At 39.1% G+C, this 22,021-nt stretch overlaps 1 protein-coding gene across 3 annotated transcripts in view; it reads right to left on the bottom strand.

Annotated features, from left to right (window-relative positions):
• The window catches only part of LOC117464437 (zinc finger protein 385C-like), a 68,376-nt gene that overhangs the window by 12,393 nt on the left and 33,962 nt on the right, over positions 1-22,021 (bottom strand). Inside the window, exon 1 of one of the 3 annotated variants that reach the window (XM_034106863.2) lies at positions 14,822-15,186. The exons of the other annotated variants lie outside the window; for them this stretch is intronic. Within the exon in view, the coding sequence (XP_033962754.1) occupies positions 14,822-14,831 (10 nt within the window). The 5' untranslated portion in view covers positions 14,832-15,186. Of the gene's footprint in view, positions 1-14,821; positions 15,187-22,021 lie in introns of those variants that run through there. 3 annotated transcript variants of the gene reach the window in all.

Here is a 22,021-nt window from a genome sequence, read left to right as displayed (position 1 = left end):
CTTCTGGTCCGGGGCCCCAAGCAATTGCCTGCCTTGCCTGTTTGCAAGGTGCGCCCCTGTCTATAGACCCAGAGTAAACATGAGTGCGCTCACATTAAAATGCACAGTGTTTTACATAAGAATAAGCTCAAAGTCCTGAGGTTGTTAAAAGGTCAAGTGTAAATTACAGAATATATTAAAAATGAATATAAGTGAGCACTGGATCAGGATTCAGTTCATTTGAATGTTTCTTTTATGTATTTGAACTTATTTAAATGTATTTTGATAAGACCTTTTTTAATCAAATATACATTACGGAAGTGTCTTTATACATGTACTAAATAATTTGCAATAGAAATTAAACTTGTGTGTTTTGCTTAGAGCATTACATAATATTAAGTAATGTCACTAGACGTTTCTTCAAATTATATAAAGTGTTTCTTTCCATTTCAAAGTCAGAGCTCTACTTGGTATATGAAGTTAAAATCTGTGGTTACTGAGGGTTGATTTGGCCTTAGTGGGACGGAAAATGTCAAGAGGAGTTTGATGAGACAGCTGAAGGGAGCACGGGCTGGTGGGAGGAGATTTCTGCATATAAAAACTGAATGAAATTAACCAATGAAGCCAGAAATATTAACATAACAGATGACGACAGGAGGAAGAAGAGAGATGACTCACTCACGTTTGATTTGGGAAGATATATGAATGCAGGCGTACAGCACCCAAACACAGATTATAATACAGTTATTCTCCTGTTCTTTAAAGATGTAATACAGTCTTTAAGTTGATTTCATTTTATATAACTGGAAGCTGCAACAAGAAAGCAATTTCCCCCAATTTTCTGCCTCTGGATTTCAAGGTTTTATCCTTGGGGATGAGACAGGATTAAAAGTCTTTGAGCATTAGCATGATTTTTCTAATCTGGTCCCATATTCAAAATGGTTCCTAAAGCCTGAGTGAGCAGCACACGGAGGAAGGGGAAGGGGAAAGAAAAAACAAAATCTGCAGGCCCTAAGAAATTGTATGAATAGTGCTGTAGAGGAAATACTTAAAACAAGCGCATGACTTATAGTCATATAAAAGAGGTTTACAGAGATCAAAGACGTTGAGTTGCTCCATGCAGGTTAGCCAGTGTGTTTTTATTCATGTATTGTTTTTATATTGTTTGTTGTCAGAGCCTTCAATGACAAAAAGAGCAGCAGTGTTGTGTTGGTTTATCATCGCTTACAGCTGGAAATGCCTCAGGGTCAAAAGGTGTTTTCTTGTATATGCATTGTTTTTTTTTGCATAGTTGCACCATCAGCCACTACATAGGACCCTATTGCATCATCCCAGACACTGCCACTCAGTGCCAAGTCAGTGTAAGTGCATGATACATGTCTCTAAACCAAGATGGACGACAGAAAGCCACATGGACCAAGTCACCCATCTATATCTTGCCAATCCTTTTATGGAAAGTGTCCCCTGCAGGTATAAAACATGTGGTGACATCAAGTAACAACTAAGGAATCATATAATTCATAAATTATCAAAGTATTGATTTTATGTTTGCAGGAAATCATGATTAACCACCTGTCCACTACAGTGGACGTCATGCATCACTGGCTATATTTCAACTACAATTCATACTTGTACTGCTGCTGTTGTTCCCAGGGCCGTCCCTCCCTACAGGCAGATCATGCAGACTGTGTGGGGCCTCACCTTGTGGAGGGGGGCCTCATCTGAGGCGCACCTATGCGCTTATGTGGCGCAATTAGGGTGGCACGGCACGGTTTCGCCGTTGCGAGGCTCCACTAGCACTCATCAAATAACTGTGCGTGGGGACTCAAATTGGCCCCTGGCCCTGGTTATACTTCATCTGCAATATCTTTTTGGGCCGTAAATCAATATACTTATGTTATTATAATGTAATTTGAAGTTTGCACATCTTTATGTATGATTTTTTCAAAATATACATCTCTTCAGTTCAAACCCTGAACGCATACTGTCCACCTGAGTGGACATATAAAAATCTCTTTGAAAAAACTAGATTAAAAAAAAAAGTTCAAATCTTGTTTTTCATGCCGCAAGAGCAATAATAACACTTGGTAAAAAAATCCTGACTGAGGCTTTCATAATTCATGCATGAAAGGGCTAAGCTAAGGTTTAGCATACAATGTTTACCATGTTCACCATTTTCGGTTTTAGAGTGTTGCATGCTAACATATGCTACCACTAAAATATAAATCCAGCTGTGGGTAATGGGAAAGTCATTCATTTTTACAAGTCATAAACCAAATTATTGGACGAATCCAAATAACCCAAACTACACTCACCAGTTAAGGATTCACCTCAGAATAGCACTGCCTCACAATCTGAAACTAAAAAGACACAACTGAACAAATTAAAGCTGCCTGTCTGCAACATTGAACAGCCAACACAATGAAAAGTGAATATCTATCTGATTCAAAGCATGGAATGAAAGCTGGCAGTTAAATCTTTGTTTCTACAGACAAGAGAAGGATCTGACCAAAACTACAGCAACAATCACCTCGGTCAAAACGCAAGAGAAAGGACGAACAAAAGAGGAAATACTACACGTTATTCTAAGACGAGATAGCATTAACATGTGAAGCGATTTTCACTATAATCAGCCTTTTTTAGCGTTAACAAAAGACAACACTAAACGTAACACCTAATTAACCGAATGAAGCCAAGTTGTTACATCAAATAGCCTACATAATATTACTCCTGTCCTATTTCAGCACAGTTTACATTGTTAATTCAGGGATTTACAGGCATGCAAGCATACTGTACTCTTTAGATTAGAATTTGAAATGATTGAAGCTGATTATTACTGTTGATCTGATCCTCCATGTGCAGTGCAGATCTCTGAGGAGAACACAAATGCACAAAAACACCCCGAGGTTACATGTGTTTACTGATTTCATTTTGTTTGCGATGAATTCCGATTTCATTTAAATGCTCCGCCAGGACCGTTCATGTTCCACTGATGCCAGTAATGTGTATTGAATGGCGTTACAGTGAATCCAGAGCGAATGACAGAGTGGTGAGAAATCAGAGAGTGAAAGAGCGATAGAGGGGAAACAACGCAGGCGAATGAGAGACTGTTTTTCCCCCCTCCGCTGGGCCGATGTGCTTAATCTGCCTGTCAGTATGACTTTTGGGGACATTGATTCCCTAAATCTGAAATTGATCTCATTAATCTCCCACGCATGTATTCACAAAACACAGCAAGGCGGGACGTTTAATTAACTGCGTTTTGCGCCAAAAAAGACTAGAAACCGCTTTCATCTGTGAGAATTTGTACATCAGTCGCTTCAGATTTTCCTTTTTCATGTTTGCCATTTTGTTTACATCTAGAGTGCCACAGAAAAGCTTCATCCTGTGACTTTGACAAGATGGACTAAAGCGGGGGTTATTTTGGTTTCCTCCAATCATGCTGGGAATGTGTTAACCAGCACGGCCATGATTAGTTTTTATAAATAGTCATTCATCACTTTAGAACTTCATGAACTCAATTACTGTGCCTTAAAATAAAAAGGTTGAGAGGGATTAAGTCACCATTAAAGACAGAAAATAACATCAACAAGACCACAAGAGGACGCATCTTCCCTTCTGTTCTGTGTATTTGTGTTTCCCCATTAACTTTGTTTTGGTGGATTGAGGGTTTTAGAAAGAATTTAAAGATTCAAGAGTAAAACACATTGTTTTAAAAAGAGCTTAATTTGAAACTTAAGTTTGACATAAATAAGTGTGTTGTATAGGTTTAACTTGACATGTACTGTAACCTTTTTCATTGGTTAGCTCATAAACCCGTTGGTGTTCTTTTTTTACTGCCGGTTAACTAGTTTGCCGAACAACTGCGGGAGCAGAAAAACACTTTTTAATACAATACATTTTGCTCTTTACAGGGATTTGGGAAACGTTTAATTGAGCGAGGATGGTGTCACTTTAGATTTGTCTTTTCTTTCTTTCTACAAAAGGCATTTCCACATTTGAAAAAGGAGCCGGTTTCTGCTTGCTCTAATCTCCATTCACTTTCTTTTCCTATGGAGAAAGATAGCTTCTTCATGGAAGCTGGGAGTGTAGGTCACAGCAGCCAACCTTCCCTTATTGAGAAGGGATAAAAGCGTATGAGCTGGAGAAATTATAGCACCTTAAAAAAAACTGGGGGAAAAGCTTAATCTCTATTATTTCCAGGATTAGTCTCTGGGTGACTCAACATCACAGCAATGGCAGAGGGAAGGAAATGGCATCTCTTTATGAAGGGCGGAAAAAAAGGGGGGATGAGAGGCTTTCAATGCGGCGAATCAGAGCAAAAGCATCAGAGGAAAGGCAGCTTCGGTTCCTTTCATGGTGAATGCATTTCCAGAGATCATCTGTCTGAGCCAGGCTCTCTGTCTTCAGTCAGAAACAACATGGCGGAGTGGATGCACACTCTCTTTCCTGACGCCTGCCAACATCCCCTGATGAGTTCCCGATGATGTTTGTGACATTAACAACATGTTTCATTTCACTGAATATAATGTGGCATAATGATATAATATCATCATTAAAATACATCCAATGAAATATGCACATCCGACTGCTTTAGGATTGAACGCAGATTCAGGGACAGAGAATAAAGACATTGTGGTGTAAAATGGATTCCTATCATGTCAAGCATGCAGGTGGAAATTGCAGATTGTTCTATCATTATTATTGTAGATAACATACATATTAGAGCTTTGATCCATATCGACCTCAGGTTTGTGACTTTATGGTCTCTTTAATCCTTCACGTTTGAATCAATTCAAGATTTCTTGTATTAGTTTTATTTTCATATTCTGGCTTAAGCTTTGTGACAATACATTTGGGTTATTTTCATTATTATTTAGGTTAAGATGAAGCACAACATTCATTCATTCCGCATGAATGAATACTATAGTTAAACTAAACATTTGAAAAATTATTGGAAATATTTTTCACTGATTTTTTGTAATTGAGGATTATTAAAATTGTTCTGTTAAATAAATCACAACAGAAAATGAATGAATGTATAAGCATTTTCTTTCCCTTTCTCTATTGTGTGAATGTCATTATATTTTTACTTATTTTTTTGTTATGATTTCAATGTCACTTTTTGGAGTATTATGGTAAATATAAGCAAGGCGGAAGAAGTCTGTGTGTTTGTTTTTTTGGAAAATATTAATAAAAACAAATAAATTGATGATTAAAATGTTTTAATGGTAATTCACCAGATTCGTCTTGAGAGCAAAAATCAAGAAATAACAGTCAATAATTATCTAATAAAACTAACTTGTAAATAAAATAAATATATATAAAAAGTCTCCATTATAGTAGGATTTGGATTTGTTTTTGACAAGGCTTCAAGGTCATGAAATGCTTCAGTGGTCCAGGCTAAGGAACCTTTTTGTAAACCACAAATCTGGTTATGTGTTTATTTAATTTCTGGAGTTGAGATGAGGGCCGTAACACATAATAAATCTGTTTAACAATCTGTGTTTAACTAGTTGACATAAGCACTGGCTAAAGAGCCTGTTATTACAAGACATTACATTTTACAACACACCCTTGTAAACACCTCATAATACGACATCATGAGTATTTTTGACATGTGAAAGGTGTTTCACTCGTAATATTATACAGTATTATTACAACCATAGTATATTTAAGCTGTTTTCATTGCCATGCTCTAAATCAAAACATTAAGCCACTGCTGCACAGTGTATTCTGTAGGTGCAGATCAGAAAATCCCACTCGCTCTATCTTTACAGTAATCTTTCTATTTGCAGAATGGCACTCAGTCATAACAAACGGTTTAATCAAAGGCAGGATTAAGCACTGAGGAACGTGGACCAGAAATAGTAAAAAGTGTTGTCCCTTCTCTGACAGAGTTTTGCTGTTCAGCCTGCAAAACACATTGTCCAAGGATGAAAATGGAATGGTATGTTTTCCACTTCATCAAAGCATGAAGCAAGCAGCTTCTCTGACTCATAAAACAGAAGTGGTTAGTGCACTGCTCTTCTGCAGTAATGATGATGCTATTCAGTGCTTACACAATAGGCCGAAAGATGGGCATTTATGATGATTTCTGGAGGATGAATTAGCATCCATTAAAAACGCCATTGACAGCACCGCTTAGCTCCCTCCTCCGGAAACAAAATGGTGGAAGTGAAGGCCTAATTTCCATGATGGCTTAGAATGCGGCCCCCCGTCTTGCACTGTGTGGTCTTTAAATAAATCATCTTTATACTGACAAAGTACATTTAGGGCACGAACAGCAGCCAACGGGCAAATTATCCTGCTGGCAGTCACTGTCTATTTAAATTCACACAGCCGCAGCTGGCGGCTTCTTGAGAATTTCTACCTGCGGGGCAACATCCAACCCAGATCAGGCTCCCCGCGGTAATCTGTCCTACTTTCAACAGGAGCACTGAGGGCCCATTTTCACCCCAGGGTCCAAAAACATCTATTTATTTTGTTCAAGGTGAAATACAGGACTAATGTCCTCAGGTCAAACAGAAATCCTGGGGTATGTTGTCATTATTCTGCAAAGGACACACGCTACCGCAGCCTTTAATGTCCACATATAGGAGAATTACAAAAAACAATAGAGAGTTCAAATGTATGTGTCTCCAGATTAGAAAGCAAATGTGATTAAGCATAATTTAAAAAGGAGGCTGTGGCTTTATATCTACATTATTGTTCCACAGCGTTTCCACAGGACATCATATTTAGTTTAATGTTTTAACTGGCACGAAATTAGATTTAATAACTGCCAATTTTGGTTAGTTTCTGGGAGCACATGATTTAAGATTCTCTCACTATGATCTTCCATTTACTTCGTCGAGAAGACTTTCTTTTGAAAACAGGTAAACACCAAATTGTATGCACAGAATATATTGTTTGCTTCTTCGACCATGAAGGATAAACAAACACTAGGAGATAATGTTGATCTGCTGGGAAATGAGCATGAAAGCACTATCAGTGCAGCCCAGATAGAGCAGTGTTTTGTTTCCTTTACCGACCCTCTGCCCTTCCATAACGCTCTGCACGTCTTTATCAAGCACACTTAAAATAAACTGCCACCATCTGCTTGAATTGAGATAAGCCTGAATCCAATCAGAACTGCTGAGCGGCAGTCAGCAGATGTGCTGCACATACTTATTGATATTTAAAGTCTGTTGCAGCTTTATCCGCACCACAAACTTAGTAATTAGCAGCTTTCTGTATGGATGCTCCACTCTGGCTGTCTGCCTAGCGGAGTGAGTTTGAAGGATCGTACATTTGCGTGTTGAGAGCTGAGAATCACCGGATCTCTGCGTACTGGTGCATCTGGAACGATGCTTATCATGAAAACATTAAAGAACACAAGCTAGCATCAGCAGACTGCACAAACAGTGATAATCATCAATGAAAAAAGTTTGGAGAGTTCTTTAACCTTTCCAAAACCACAGAGAGAAAAAAGTGTTAGGAATGGACGAATCAGTCAGGCTAACTAGCCTAAGCTAGGTAGCACTACTACCACTGTTGTGTGTTTCAGAAAAGATCATTGTGTAGTGAGTATTTCCCCTCTGTGTGAAAGCCAGTCTTTGTATGAAAGTGTCACAATTGGCGTTAAAAATATTGAGTTATGGTTGCTGGGTAAATATTTTCCTGGGCCCATAACTCTGACCCAGTTTATCAGTTTGTAATGACCTTATGAGCACAGGCTTTTGTCTCCCTATTCCTGCCTGTTGGCGTCAGCTGATGGAGGTGTGATGGCGCATTTCCACTGCAGCGGGTAGCCCCGTTTAAGCGTCCTTATTCGTCCTCAAGCGGCCAGGCCAATTTTTGGTGGCCTTTCCATAGCGTAGCACCGTCTAGCGGGTACTTTTTCCCTCTTTTCCGGCCCCATAAACTGAACTAGTGACGTCAACACTCGACTACTGATTGGTCAGAGAGAATCGTCACAAGTTCACCCGCGAGATCATCCCTTGCGTCTCATGCAGTATATATCTAGAAGCAAGCTTGCAGCATTTTTATACACAGCATTTTTGGAACGGAGGAGCTACAAAAATGGCAATGTCAAAGAAAAGCACACCGTGGTTGACTGAGGAGGTGACGACGTTCCTACATCTCATTGGGGATGATAAAATCCAGCGGGAGCTCAACGGAACAACTCGAAATGTGCCCCGCCTACACTGCGTTGCTACCCAAGGTCCTAAACTGTAATGGAAATGCGCCACGGCCTCGGACGGCCAGCGAGGCAGCCCTCGGGCCTGAGCGAGGATGCTTAGGGACGCTTGAACGGGACTACCCCGCTGCAGTGGAAATGTGCCATTATAGTGCTTTATCTTTTTATGCACAATGTTGATTCTTCTCTCAGAACCAGCTAAATACATGGGTCTGGGGTAGAGATCTTCAAAATTGGTTTGGCAACCGCTGTGTCAACTCGTGGCACAGCACGTCTTGTGAATATATATAGAAATTGTATTTATTGGGATAAACCCCTTGAGATGCACCATCTCGTTTTCAAGGGGGTCCCGACAATAGCAACAACTTACAGACACACATAAACAAAAAGCAAAACATGACACACAAGACAACCCACGTAAATTCAAGTAATACATACAATCATTACAATTTGAGAGACAGTCGAGCAGATCAGTTTCATCAATACCTGTTTCATCAATAACAAGTGCAGACCAGTTGAAAGTGAGATGATAATGCATGTATAAAACATACCCAATGATGCAAGAGATCTAATAGCAGCGGGTAAAGTATTCCAGTCTGTTGGGGCTTTGAACATGAATGCTCTTCTGCCAATCGATTTTTTTGCTGAGGGGACAGAGAAATACATGTGAATTCTCCGGCCGAAGCTCCAAATAAACCATCAGTGAAAGTTCCTGCTCTCCTCGTGTCTCTCTGAGTCCTGTCTCCATTGCTTCAGAAGTTTCCATCACAATGGTGACCATGTCCTTTGATCCGCAACTTCTAATAAATCAATCCTTTAGTCAAATTTGAAGCACGCATAACATCTGAAGAAATCCCTCTAGGCTTCCCCGAGATATTGGGTTCACGAGAATGTGAATTAAATGCCTCGGGACACGGCTATCACCAAGACATAAAAAGGTCACCAAAAATATGATAAAGAAAACCATCCTCCAGGGACCATAAATATTCACAGAAAACAAATTGTAGTTCTAGACAAAAGGTCACTTGAAGAATTTTCATGGTTTCAAGTAAATACCAAATTCCATGACAAATGTTGGAGAAATATCCTCTTTTGGCGCCACATTGGGGAGTAACAACTACAACGCTGGAAAGTGGACCTTGAAGAAAGATTGTATTTTTGCTCTATCAATAACAAACAACAGGACAACAACATAATCTTGGCCTCTATACAGTCTGATGGCTATTGACACAATAGAGTGCACAGACACCCCGTCATCCTCCCTTCTGTTTCTATGCCGTTTATCTATCACAATGCTGCAAAGCAAAAGACCACAAAGAATTGTGTACATGCAACGTATGTTCAGTGTTTGCATTCAATTGTAAGTACTCACTGTGATCGCCAACAAAATCAAATGAAAGATGCAAGTGGACAGTCAAGCGATCATATTTGTGCAAATTACGCGAGGTGAAAACGTCTTCTGGCTGAATATTTAACGGGTTTGTTGACATAGCCATACATATACACATAACAGCCAGTTTACAAGTGTTTGCGTGTTAGCAATGCCGCTAAATATTTTAATTGTTTCTGTAGGTAATGCCACCAGAACTAAACAGTGAAAAACTCATTTACCGTAATTAATAAGTAAGCCTCGAGTCCCAAAGTCAAATCGGAGGTACAAAGTGTAATCAACTTTCCTAGTCCTAATTTTGACCACAAAAATGTTCTGACAGTCAACCAAAAAAGGGCTCTGTAATGTAATTTCAAATATTTTCCAGGACCTACTTGTCTATTAAGGATTTTATGTGTTTTTTTTATACATGTTACTAATTGGAGAAACTAAATAATCACTATTTTCTTTTTACAAGCCACACTGTAGGAGATGTAATCTGAAATGTATAAAAAAAAAACCTGCATTGTCCTAACCAGACAGGTCCACGTGTCCTCCACAGACCTCTGAGATCATCCTGTCACATTCTCGCTTACCGAATATCTTGAGGCTACACGAGCTCTTGGCAAATCCAAAAGAATAATAGAAATCGATGGCATTCATGTGTCCAAACCATTCAAATGACTTCATGTAGTTGATCTTGGCATGCAGTCTCATTCCCAAAGCACATTTGGAAAAAATGTGCCCTCATTTTGATTCATGAAGTGAGTCATTCGAAGCTTCTACATGTACACCTACATGTTTGACAGGATAATGGAGAAAATTGTTGCATACAATTTCATCTTTTAACTGCGTCTGATGTTTTAAAACTACATTTTGCCACTTTCAAAATGATGATTACATATTTGCTTAAAACAGCTCAAATACAGGCTTTTTGAAAAACGTATCCGGCTCTAAAAGGGAGATGTACACCAATACAAAATTAAACGCACAATTTATAATTTCCTGCAACTAGTCTCGATACACAAAACGGCAATTGGTGGCGTCATGATCTAATGTAGCGTTTGATCAAGGGAGTTGTTATATTGTCGTTTTGCCGTCAGCTTCTCCCGGTTAGGATTCCTTCCCCTCATTCAGGAGGTTTTTAACCATTTGCCAAATTATCTGCAGATGTTTAAATCTCTCCAAACAAAAAAATTAGGTGATTAATACTGGTAAAAAACACTGAATGAAGCAGTTTCAGAGTAAAAAGCAACGTCTCATCCACGCTGCTCGGATGCAGCCAAATGTTAAGTGAACAAATCAAGGTGACCGTGGTGGATAAGAAATAAGATGACATGTGCGTTGCGTTGAATGATCACATTGCGGGACAATAACTTGTTAAGACAATGGCAGGGACTGTCAGAGTGAGACAACATTTAGGTCCCTGCTAGTGTTAGCATTAAAGCTAAACCTTGTATTTATGATTAGGATTAGATTAGAGAATGGTTAGGGTTCAGCACATGGGCACTAGTCAAAGTAAAAGAAACAAGTGTGTGTGTGTGTGTGTGTGTGTGTGTGTGTCACAGTCATTACCAGTCTAATCAAATGTACACTGTCAACACTCTACACTCTACAATGACTGATTGCGGGCGTCAGCCTCTGTTAGCAGGGTGGCTAACTAAAGGAGGGCACGTTTATTTGAACACACACAAAACTGGAAATGAAGCAACATTTATCCATTCAGACTGAATGCATAATGTATTAAAATTAGTTTGTGTAAATCAGCATACTATGTGAAATGATTATGAAAACACTGCGTACATGCTCTATGGACAAGTGAAAGAAATATGTTTGTATACCATGAAAAGGTGTAAACATATTGTAACCTCATGCACTTTATCTTCTCGTTACACTTTCTGGTTGGCTGAATTAACTGCATTTCATTTTACTTCAGTAAGTGCGATGATAATAATAAAGTTGATTATAATCTAATCTAAAAGATAAAACTACACATTTATTATGATTTCGTATCAAAAGAAAGTCATTGTATTATAGTTGGTTCATAGATGGCATACCCGTGTTGCCTTCAACTGAGGTTGTAATCAAATATTTACTTCGTTAACCTTTGACCCAAATATAACACTTTGTCTTACTAACCTTGATAAAGTAAACTTAACTTATGTGGGTTTTCTTTAAATAGTGACATGAGAAAGTTCATTTCTTATTTCTTTCTGTTACATATGGATTACATTTTTAATTATCATCAACAGAAGTACTGTCAACATACTTTACTTTCTATTCACTACATTTGCAAACTTGGCCTCACACTGATGTCAGTTGTTTCAGATACTGCTGTGGCACACAGATTAAAATGCTCTCACCGACACAAGGCGCTGAGTCAAAGTACAGTAGCCTAATTAAATTTGTTCTCTATGATAATCTGCAATCAGTATTGCTATTAAAATCATACTGCGCCATACTCATTACTCTATGATTAGAATAATGAGTCATTAACGCGGCAGGAGAGTGAGTTTGAGCCCCAATAGGAACATTAATGGACCCATCTCTGAACTGACTTCTGTCTCACCAAACATTTCGAAAAACTTTTCATTGCATGTGACGAAAATAAGAACTAGCTATCTCCACCGTTCTCGATCCCAACTGGAAACAGATGAATGCTTCATTTATCAAATGATGGGTCATAATATAACACTTGCTAATGTAACTGCTTTCTAATAAAGTGAGTAATTCTCTGTCATGCACTCAACGGTTTTATTTCTTCTTCTGCATTAGCCGGTTTTACTCTAATCACTATACATTTTTTACTTTGTCATACAGAAAATGTACTTTATTAAGTATACTTCAGGTGAAATCCAATACAATAAGTTAAACGGCTTCATGCTTTGCTAAAGTCATTTATTTCCAGCTGATAAGAAAGCTATCATTGGTTGCAATAAAAGGCAATTATGTGTTGTTTCTGTCAAATTCTGTATAGTAAATCATTGGTGTGGGTGGTATGGATCACAGGGTGCTATAATGAAATGACGCAGTAGGGTTTTAGGCAAAAATAGGATTTTAGTAAAGTGTAGACTTTTGTTTCGTCACCTTTTAAAGGGAATAAAGAGGTTAAATGTCAAGACTCCATCCAGCCTGTGGCACACACTCAATGATAATATATTTATTGTAACCATAACCAATTCCGGTTCCTTGTTTATAATATGAATATGTTGATTTGTTCCCAACACTGCAACAACAAATATGTAGGAGGGGGGACAAGGGGCTGATAACTAACAACTATAGGAGACAATGTGCCCAAAAGCACTGGAATACATTATTCTGCAATGTCATAATGAATGAATGTGTTTTAAAGTCACATTAAATGCTGTGGCCTTGAATTATCTTAACCCTATTCATTGTTTCGTAATGTTTATTTGTTGTACACAACAGTTCCTTGACATATGCCAAATAGTAAAACTTGTATCTTTTCACTCTGTTTTACGTTTTTTTATTTGTTTCAAAGCAATTGTGAATCTTTTGTTTAAGGGCTAAATTAATATTTGTTTAAAAAACAAAAACAACAACACTTGAACGAACCATGTGACAATCACTTACCTGCAGTTGGATGCAGCTCATCTCCAATTGTGGTTTAATTGTGTTGAACACACCATTACCAAAACCAGTCAACAAGTCATACTTTAGGCGAAGATTAACTTCATGATTGTGCATCATGGGGAATTTTAAACCGAAACAGAGCTTTTCATATTTGTCATAACTCGATTATGATCCTGGTCTGCTGTAGAATACATGTTTTATCCAATGACTTAGGGCCAGTTTCTGCTTGGCTACATATAATTTTATAACAATCATTTCTCTGCAAAAGACAAAGAAAGATGTAAAGCTCTGAAATATGTCCTTTGTTCTAGGATATTTAAGTCTCTTGCATCTCATACTCAAAATGAGATTTATATACATAGCTGTCACTGCGGCCCCCGAACGAAGCTTTAGACGAGGGATGGGGGATGGAGGGGTGGGGACAGCTGCAGCATGGCCACCAGGCACAACTCCACAGTTATCTCCTCTCCAACTGTTTCCCTTTGATCTCTCTAATCTGCCATTTGAAGAAGACAGCATCCAGAGCAGCCGCACTGACACTTGTATTTCCATCCCGGCACACACGGCACAGCGTGTATTTGCCCCCGAGCCACTGAAGCACATCACACAATGCAAATGTAATGTATACAAATGATTTAAACCTGAGCCATACATTGACTCTTTGAGATGAGAAATTACACATTTCTCCTCCTGTTTTATATAGACCATAAGAATATGTACCAAGAAAAAAACCATAAATGTTTGCAGTATTAATGGCAAAACTACATTTTATTTTCATTAATGTGTTGTTTTTTTTCGATTGAATGTTAAAACAATAGTGAAAACTGTATCTTAACTTCCGAGAGGCGTAGGTGACATGTTTAAATTCCTTCTTATTAATCAAGGGTCCAAGCTCAAAATATAATAAATACAAATTCATGTAAAACAGATCTAGCATTTAGGAAACTAAAAACATGAATTATGGATAATCAAAATCAATGCAGATTCATCCTTTCAGCTCTACAGAATATATTCATACTGAACTCTTGTTTACTGATTCATTTGCATGCATTTATCTAGAGGTCAAACTATGAACTTGAGACTGGTGAATTCACTGCTGTCTGAGTAAAAGAGTTTAACCTAAGTGGTTCTAAATTTAAAAACCCTAAATGCAATCAGCCTTTTGCTCCTTAGCCGAGTAAAGAAAACAAACACAAATGACTGAATATCCCCACACTGCCTTTATCTTTAACAGGCTCCAATTATGCAAGCTAATCTGGGCATATTTCCCTCGGGAGGCAAAGACATAATTGCCACCAATCTGCGCAGGGATATCAGCTCTGTTCTTGTGCGGCTTTAAAATGACTTGACACATCTGGGAGCGACGGTGTTGTATTGGTCTGAACTCCACACTCCGTTTCATCAAAAGGGGTCAATTAGAAAAACAAACAGGCGAGGGACTCATTCTGGATGCAGAGGAACTGAAAGAGGGCAGATGGTAGGCAGGAGCCTGCCCTTGAGCAATGGTGTGAAGTCATTGTTGGGAAAAACACACACTGTCAGGGGAGTACTCACATGCGTTTGGTCTGGTGGATCAATGAAAACAAACACATCTCAAGACAAATACAACCTGATACAACCTCAGCTGCTTGTGAGGCAATTGCATCACCATAACTAAGTGGTGCTGACACACGGAGAGAGTAAACAAACGGTCTTACCGAACAGCATCTCCACGTGTTATGTGATTCCTCGGCTTGCCACTCTCTCTGTGATTCACTCAGGCGTCTCCTGCCAGTTTATCTCCCATCAGAGAAGTTGAACAAAAACCAACAAAGTGCCACCTCGCAGATCTCCGTCTCTCTTCTGTGTCTATATTTCCTCCACTTTGATTCACTTACTGAGGGGATATCCTATTTTCCGGTCAACGACACATCTTGGCTGTGATCCAAAGTGAACGGTACATACGTGCTTCAATTAAAAGCCTCGCGCTCCGCTGGCCTTTGTGAGACGTTTGGGAGCGAGGCGCATTGAGAAACAGCGGAGAGGGATAAGAGGCTGAGAGCGCGATGGTGAGAGTCTGAAGAGCAAGTGTGTATTCTTCTCTGTGCGTGAGTGTGTTAGAGAGAGCGAGTGAGTAAGTGAGTGAGGAAGAGGAGGGGGGGGGGGGCTGGCAGAAGACTGGCTACCAACAACATGAACATCCCACCTCGCTCCCCCTTCTCCTTCTTCTTCCCAGAAACATTTTCTATTTAGGGTTCACACCTGCATGCTCCCTAAAGGACTATTACATATAATTTCCTTCCTGGCATTAATTGACAACAATGGCCATCATTTATCAATCTGTTTCTATTCTGCTGAAAGCCCTGCTTGAAATGCAGCTGTGAGATGTTATCCCCACACTTTCCATTATTGAGGCTCAAAGACAGTTGACAGTTTTAAAACCACATCCAAATGATACACCTTAAATGCAGGGTGTACTTAAAGGTCCCATGTCATGGCCATTTCTACTGATCATAATTCCATTGTTGAGGTCTACTAGAATAGATTTAAATTGTGCACTTTTCCAAAATCACATTGGTTTCTCAAACAGCATCTCTGTATAGTATGTGTATTCACCAGGTATTGACTCTCTGTCCTAACAGGCTTGTTGGAGCTCCTGCTCCAGTGTGCCCAGTGTGCTCTGATTGGTCGGGACGTTGCGAGGCTCGTTGCTGCGAGGAGCAGACAGGCTTCCGGGTCGGCGATACAGCGAGAACAAGCGAAACTCATCCTGAGCACACACAAACACTCACAGCCGAAGTAAAAACAATAAGTGTGGCTTGATATTGAGTAAGAAAAAGGTTTATAAGGCTGTCAGAATGGGTCTGCGGAGAGCATTTCTCCGCGATCCCAACTCGTCTATTACCAGCATTCAGGGAGCTCTATGCAAGTCAATGGGACTCCCTGTTAGTTAGCCAAGGGATCCTGGTGTGCGAGGTGCTCCGCGGATTGGTATATTTGGGCCAATCCGGTCATTTGTTGTTGATTTGGGTGTTCACACATCACAGAACCCAGGAAGCAATCTCCAACGAGGCGTTCTGGGGCAGCATAGACAGGTCTTCTCTGTGTTAGAGTTTTACTCGCTACAGGGTGTACTTTGAGGGGTTGTGACTCTGCAGACCGTTTACATGCAGAAAAACCTTCATAACACACAAGGGGACGGGTAATAACCGGAAAAGCATGACATGGGCCCTTTAACAAAAAAATCCAATTCAATTTCTATTTACATGTTAAAAAAAGGCAGTAACCTAATCAAAGTATTACAGTCACGCAAGTTGATTAGTTTGCGTTACTTTGAGATAAACTCAATTCCTTACTTGCTAAAAAGAATGGTAAAATGTAGCTTTTATTTTGTATGTTAAGCAGAAAAGGAAACATCACCGAGCAGAGCTCCAACCAAGCTTCTGGTTGGAAATAAACAAGATAGAAACGGTAACAATTCAAACTCAAAGCTTTAAAGTGTTGGTCCACAAACCGATAGGTGATGTCATGTTGACTATGTCCACTATACAGTTTATGAAGGAACTACTTCTGCTTGACCAGAAGGTTTAAGTGGTTTACTCATTTACTACAAATGTCTTTTCACACTGGAATAGCCCTCAGATGAACTGTAAAGAGCGCAAACCATCCTACTTTGGAATCATTTGCACTTTACCATGATGTATATAATCATGATGTGTCGAGCAGAAAGTGGAACAACCTTCCCTGCTTTACATAAAACATAATTGTGACATTTTCACCCAGTGAACGGATTTGTCCATTTTGTGAGACTCATGTTGCAAAGTGTTGTAATGTGCCTGGTAGTACTGTAAATTGTTCTTTATTTTGAAATAAAAATTGTAATCCTGCTAATAATCCTAATAGTACTAAATGTTACACTTTCTTTAACTGTAACAGAATACAGTTTCCATTTAAAAAAAAAAATCGTATCCTTTGTTTTCTGTTACTCCGAAAGCGTTTCCATCAGATACTGCAGTCCTGTGTTGGTGATGATTGATTGCACGGTCCTGTTTGATTAGAATAAATGATTTCTACACTCCTGTTTACATTTCCAATAGGTTGAATGTGCAGAGGTTTCAATCAGAATACCGGAGTCACTCATGCAGCACATAGTCATTATTTTTTCCTATAGCAATAATAATCACCATCATAATTGAACAGCAATGGTTGAGTGTTAGCCAAAGTAAGCAGTAAGGCAAGGCAAGTTTATTTATATAGCACCTTTCAGCACCAGGCAATTCAAGGTGCTTTACACAAATGAAAAACATTCAGATAAAAGGCATTTAAAAACAGTAAAAGATAATAAAAGAAACATTAAAAGAAAAACAAAAAATGAAAGACATTAAGAAAATGGCATTTAAAATCAGTCATTAAAAAGAAAAGCTAATAAAATAAACATTAAAAGATAAAAGTTACAGTGCAGTCTAAGATATGAATAGTTCAATTATTTTGGTTCTTGATTTTTCATTTATTCTCAGAACCTCCCTTTGGAAATCCGAACATTTCCGTCCCGATTGTTAATTTAGACTGATTGTTTTCACCATGTTACGCTCGCATGACATCCACAATAGAGTAGAGTAATATTTAAATTAACGGTTTGTTTTCCTACAATAAACCTCTGTTCGGTGTTCTTAAGCCTAAACATTCACTGCATGTCAAATCTTTTGGACTCAAACACCCTCTCATTTCTAAATATTTAGATCTTTTTACAGGTTATTTGTGATGATGATCACATGAGTGGCTGAAGTGGCTTTAATGCTTCATTTTTTCGGGGGGGGAAGGAAGCCACACCGCATGTGGAACCATGACAAAAAAGGAGGATTTGAAAATGAAAGTGACTCTGTATTCATTTCTTAAACAATGAACACTGTTGACACACACATGCCAATACATTGTAAAGCACAGAGAATGAATGAGCAGTTATGTAAAGGTCTCACCCCTCTGCAGTAAACACACATTCATAATACCTAAAGAATAAGCTACTCATTTAACGAAGAATGATCTTATTATAACAGTATTACCAGCTTTTTGCAAAGTACAATGTGATAAAGGGTGGACTCAAGTATTAGCAGAGTATAATGTGTAGTCATGAAAAAATATAAAATATTCCATTCAAAAGGCATAATTTATTTTAGATATATTATCAGAAGACCCCAATCTTCCAATGGCTCCATGCAGCAGAGGGTTATCTCTGTAACGAGTTACACACATCTAGACCATAAATCAAGGAAGCTTAGATAGTGCAGCTCTTCCTCACTCCGTGCTAATCAAAACTATTTCAGCTCAAGGAACCGACAGTGTGTTTGTTATAAAGAGCAGGTGGGAGAGATTATTGTTCACCTAATAGCTTGCTCATTTTCTGGCTAACCTAAAATATACCATTTTAGGTTATACATACTGCAATACATTGCAGCTTAGTTTGACAGCTAGTTACTGTAAAATACATTATTTTACAGATTAAGATTAAATGTTCATTGGATGACCTTGAAGCCTAAGGATTAACCACGAAAGGACGCTGGTTCAAGTCCAGCTGGAGATGTTTGTTGCAAGTGGTTCAACTGTCCGATCCCCAAAAAAGGCAAAGAAATCGGTAAATGTATCGGTTTATAACTACTAATACTAAATAATTTAAATTAAGGATGTTCAAATACTCTGTACTGTTTGAATGACAAAGCAAAATAACTGTAAACTAAGGAATTATTACGCAAATAAGACGTTTATTTCAAGTACTGTAGAACTTTTATATATTGGTCTTACACATTATACTAGTGTAGCGCATACAGGCTATAGAGGATATGAATATTTTTACATCTTCTTATGGCTCTCAGGTAAACAATTTGTGACCCATTTGGACATGCCTTTGAATAATAGGGTAATACTTTAAACCTTAAGAATCACTGCCATGTAGCCTCAGCTCATTGCAGAAACACATAGCTGGATATTCATAGTGGCAACACAGAGGCTTGGCTTGCAATGCATTGTTATTCATTCCACAGTCACTGTAATCACTTCAAATAAACACAATTATTCTCACAGCCTGTGCCCTGAAACCCTGGCCTCAAATGTCAAATACAAGTGTCGTCAACACACACATAGACACACATGAAACAGATACACACACACACACACACACACACACACACACACACACACACACACACACACACACACACACACACACACACACACACACACACACACACACACACACACACACACACACACACACACACACACACACACACACACACACACACACACACACACACACACACACACACACACACACACACACACACACACACCACACACACACACACACACACACACACACACACACACACACACGCTGCTTGTGTCTACACTGTGTGCTCTTTGCTGGCTCCTTGTCTACTCGAATAAGTGTGGCGTGGAAGCACAACACTGACAAATCCTGACAGTTATACACTTGATTTCAGCCGGCTGCATCCGGCTGCATCCGGCTGCATCCGTATACACGTGCGGGGAGATGGCCTCGAGCAGAGCGGATACACACAGCATGCTATCATCAAGCTGCGGACATCCTAAACATCAGCTATGCATATCTCTATTCAACCTACATGTTCTCTGTATGTGGAGATGATTCACATGCCATGTTATTTATGGAAATCATTGATTTGGTAAAGGGAGGCAGAAACAGAGAAGAAAAAGGATTTACAAAGCCTCTTTTCTCTCAACCTAATTCACCCAGAAAAACACGTTTTCTGCATTTGAACAAAACTGCAGCCCCTTGCATACATACATAGAGGTTTTTAAATGACTACACGTTCCTAAATACACATAAGACAAGTTAATATACTGATATTAACATATTTGTATCTTGGCAAACGTCAAAACATTCAAAATTCTCCAAAAGTACTCTTTATCCACCAAGATAAATCCTATGTTTGTCTAACGGCTCTGAATAACAACCCTAACACACTAAAGTACCAAAAATAAACGATTTTTTCCGTTTTATTTGAGTCAAAAATCCAGGTACAGCTCGCTGGGTAATCTCCGATACGTCCCTGACCTGGGCATGACACAGCCACTGGGAATACTGCGTCTGCTCTGACACTATACGCCCTGAGGGTGTTGGTGCCATAGCTGGCAACCACTGAGTCAAAACAAAGACAATTCAACATCACTCCCGTCATTCTGTCTCACCCTCTCCAGCTCCTGCTCTTCCTGCAAGCCTTCAGACTGTGCTGAATGGCCGATGACAGATCAAGTGAATTCTTAGAAATGTCTGCTTTCTGCTGAGCAGCCCCTGCTGTATGAAATGAGGCCAAGCAGCACAAAACCCCAGCTGATAAATGTCCCAGTTCACAGCTCACACAGTGTGTTTAAGCATGCGTGTGCATGTCTATGTATGCATATGTGCCTGCAGAGTCAGACATACAGCATTTATGGTTGTTATGTATCTACTGTATGTTACAGCAGAAGGAAGGATTTAACCTTCAGAAAAGCATCAAGCCGAGTCGATCTGCAGTGGAGCTCTGTTTGAGAAATGTTTTGAATTTCCATTAGTGATAGAAGATTGTTATAAAAGCTGCAGGAAATGATAAGGTTCACTTCTATAACCAACATCATTTTTCTGTTTTTATTTATTTTTATGTGAACTTTCATAATGTGAAAATCAAAGAGTAGAAAACCAAGTTTGGTCACACCACTGTGAAACTTGAATCTTCAGCCCCTGATATACACATTGGTACAGGGTGCATATTAAAAATAGCCAAAGATGCATATCAGTGCAAATATTGCATGCAATGATGATACGGTCTTGTTCATTTTATCTGTGGTATCAACTGCGCTCAAGAAATATGTTCCCTGATATTATCAGTTAGACAAAATCTGCTTCCAGGAAAGATAAACCCTACAACCGTAAAGCAGCGTCAAGCATTGCCCTCAGGAAAGTGTTTCCAATTCTGCAGGCGTGACATTCAGCTTGGCCCCACGATGGATCTTGCAGGAAAATGCATAAATTAAGGGAACATGTTTGTTTGTTTTTCAACTTTTGTAGATGTGTATAAGATTATAACGGTGCAAAGCCTGGATATTTATGTTGCTCCTGACGAGGGTTAGAGGTCTTCAGAAGATCATTAGTTGCTCAATCTCAAATAGACCCATGGAAAAGCAAAATGCTTAGATAAGCTTTTAAGTTATTGAAAAAGAAAAAATTGAATTTTTTTTTTTTCTGAAATAGTGGATTAGTCAACTTCTTTGGGCTTTAAATAAAACCAACGTAGAAGTTTAGAGGGAAAGGTGTTTTTGTTGGAACTGTATGTGAAGCTGACCGTTGAGCGGCCCGACCAAGCAAGGAGGCAGAGGCAGAGAATTCAAATATAACCCGGTGTGGGCATTTATTCATCGCTGTGGATACACAGCCTCAATATTGCTGCCCAGGTGAACACAGTCACCAGCCACAAGGATCTCACCCACACTACCAGCCTCCACAGACAGGGAAAACAGAGCCTAAATACCTACACACTAATCAACACAACAAGACACAGGTGAGGGGGGGGAGGAGACAACACAAGGCACCAGGTGAACACAATCAGGAGTAACAGACATGGGGAAAGGGAAACACTTTTCAAAATAAAAGCACATGTGCAATAGTACAAGGCCCAAAGCCGTCAGTCCACAGTGACGAAGCCATCTTCGTCACACTGTAACAAATCAAACTTATAACCGATGTCTTAAATTGCCGTCAGATTAACGTAAAGGGGTGCGTTGCTGAAAAGACATATAGATTTTTAATTCACGCTATTTGTGCAACTTAACCTTGAATGTACTAAACATCTGGGGCCAACTATGTGTCTGTAATAATTCATTTTTTGAAAAAAACATTCTCCTCTACC

This window comes from Pseudochaenichthys georgianus, chromosome 19 (genome assembly GCF_902827115.2).
Source record: "Pseudochaenichthys georgianus chromosome 19, fPseGeo1.2, whole genome shotgun sequence".
Lineage (NCBI taxonomy): Eukaryota > Metazoa > Chordata > Actinopteri > Perciformes > Channichthyidae > Pseudochaenichthys > Pseudochaenichthys georgianus.
This window is presented reverse-complemented; position numbering and strand designations above follow the sequence as displayed.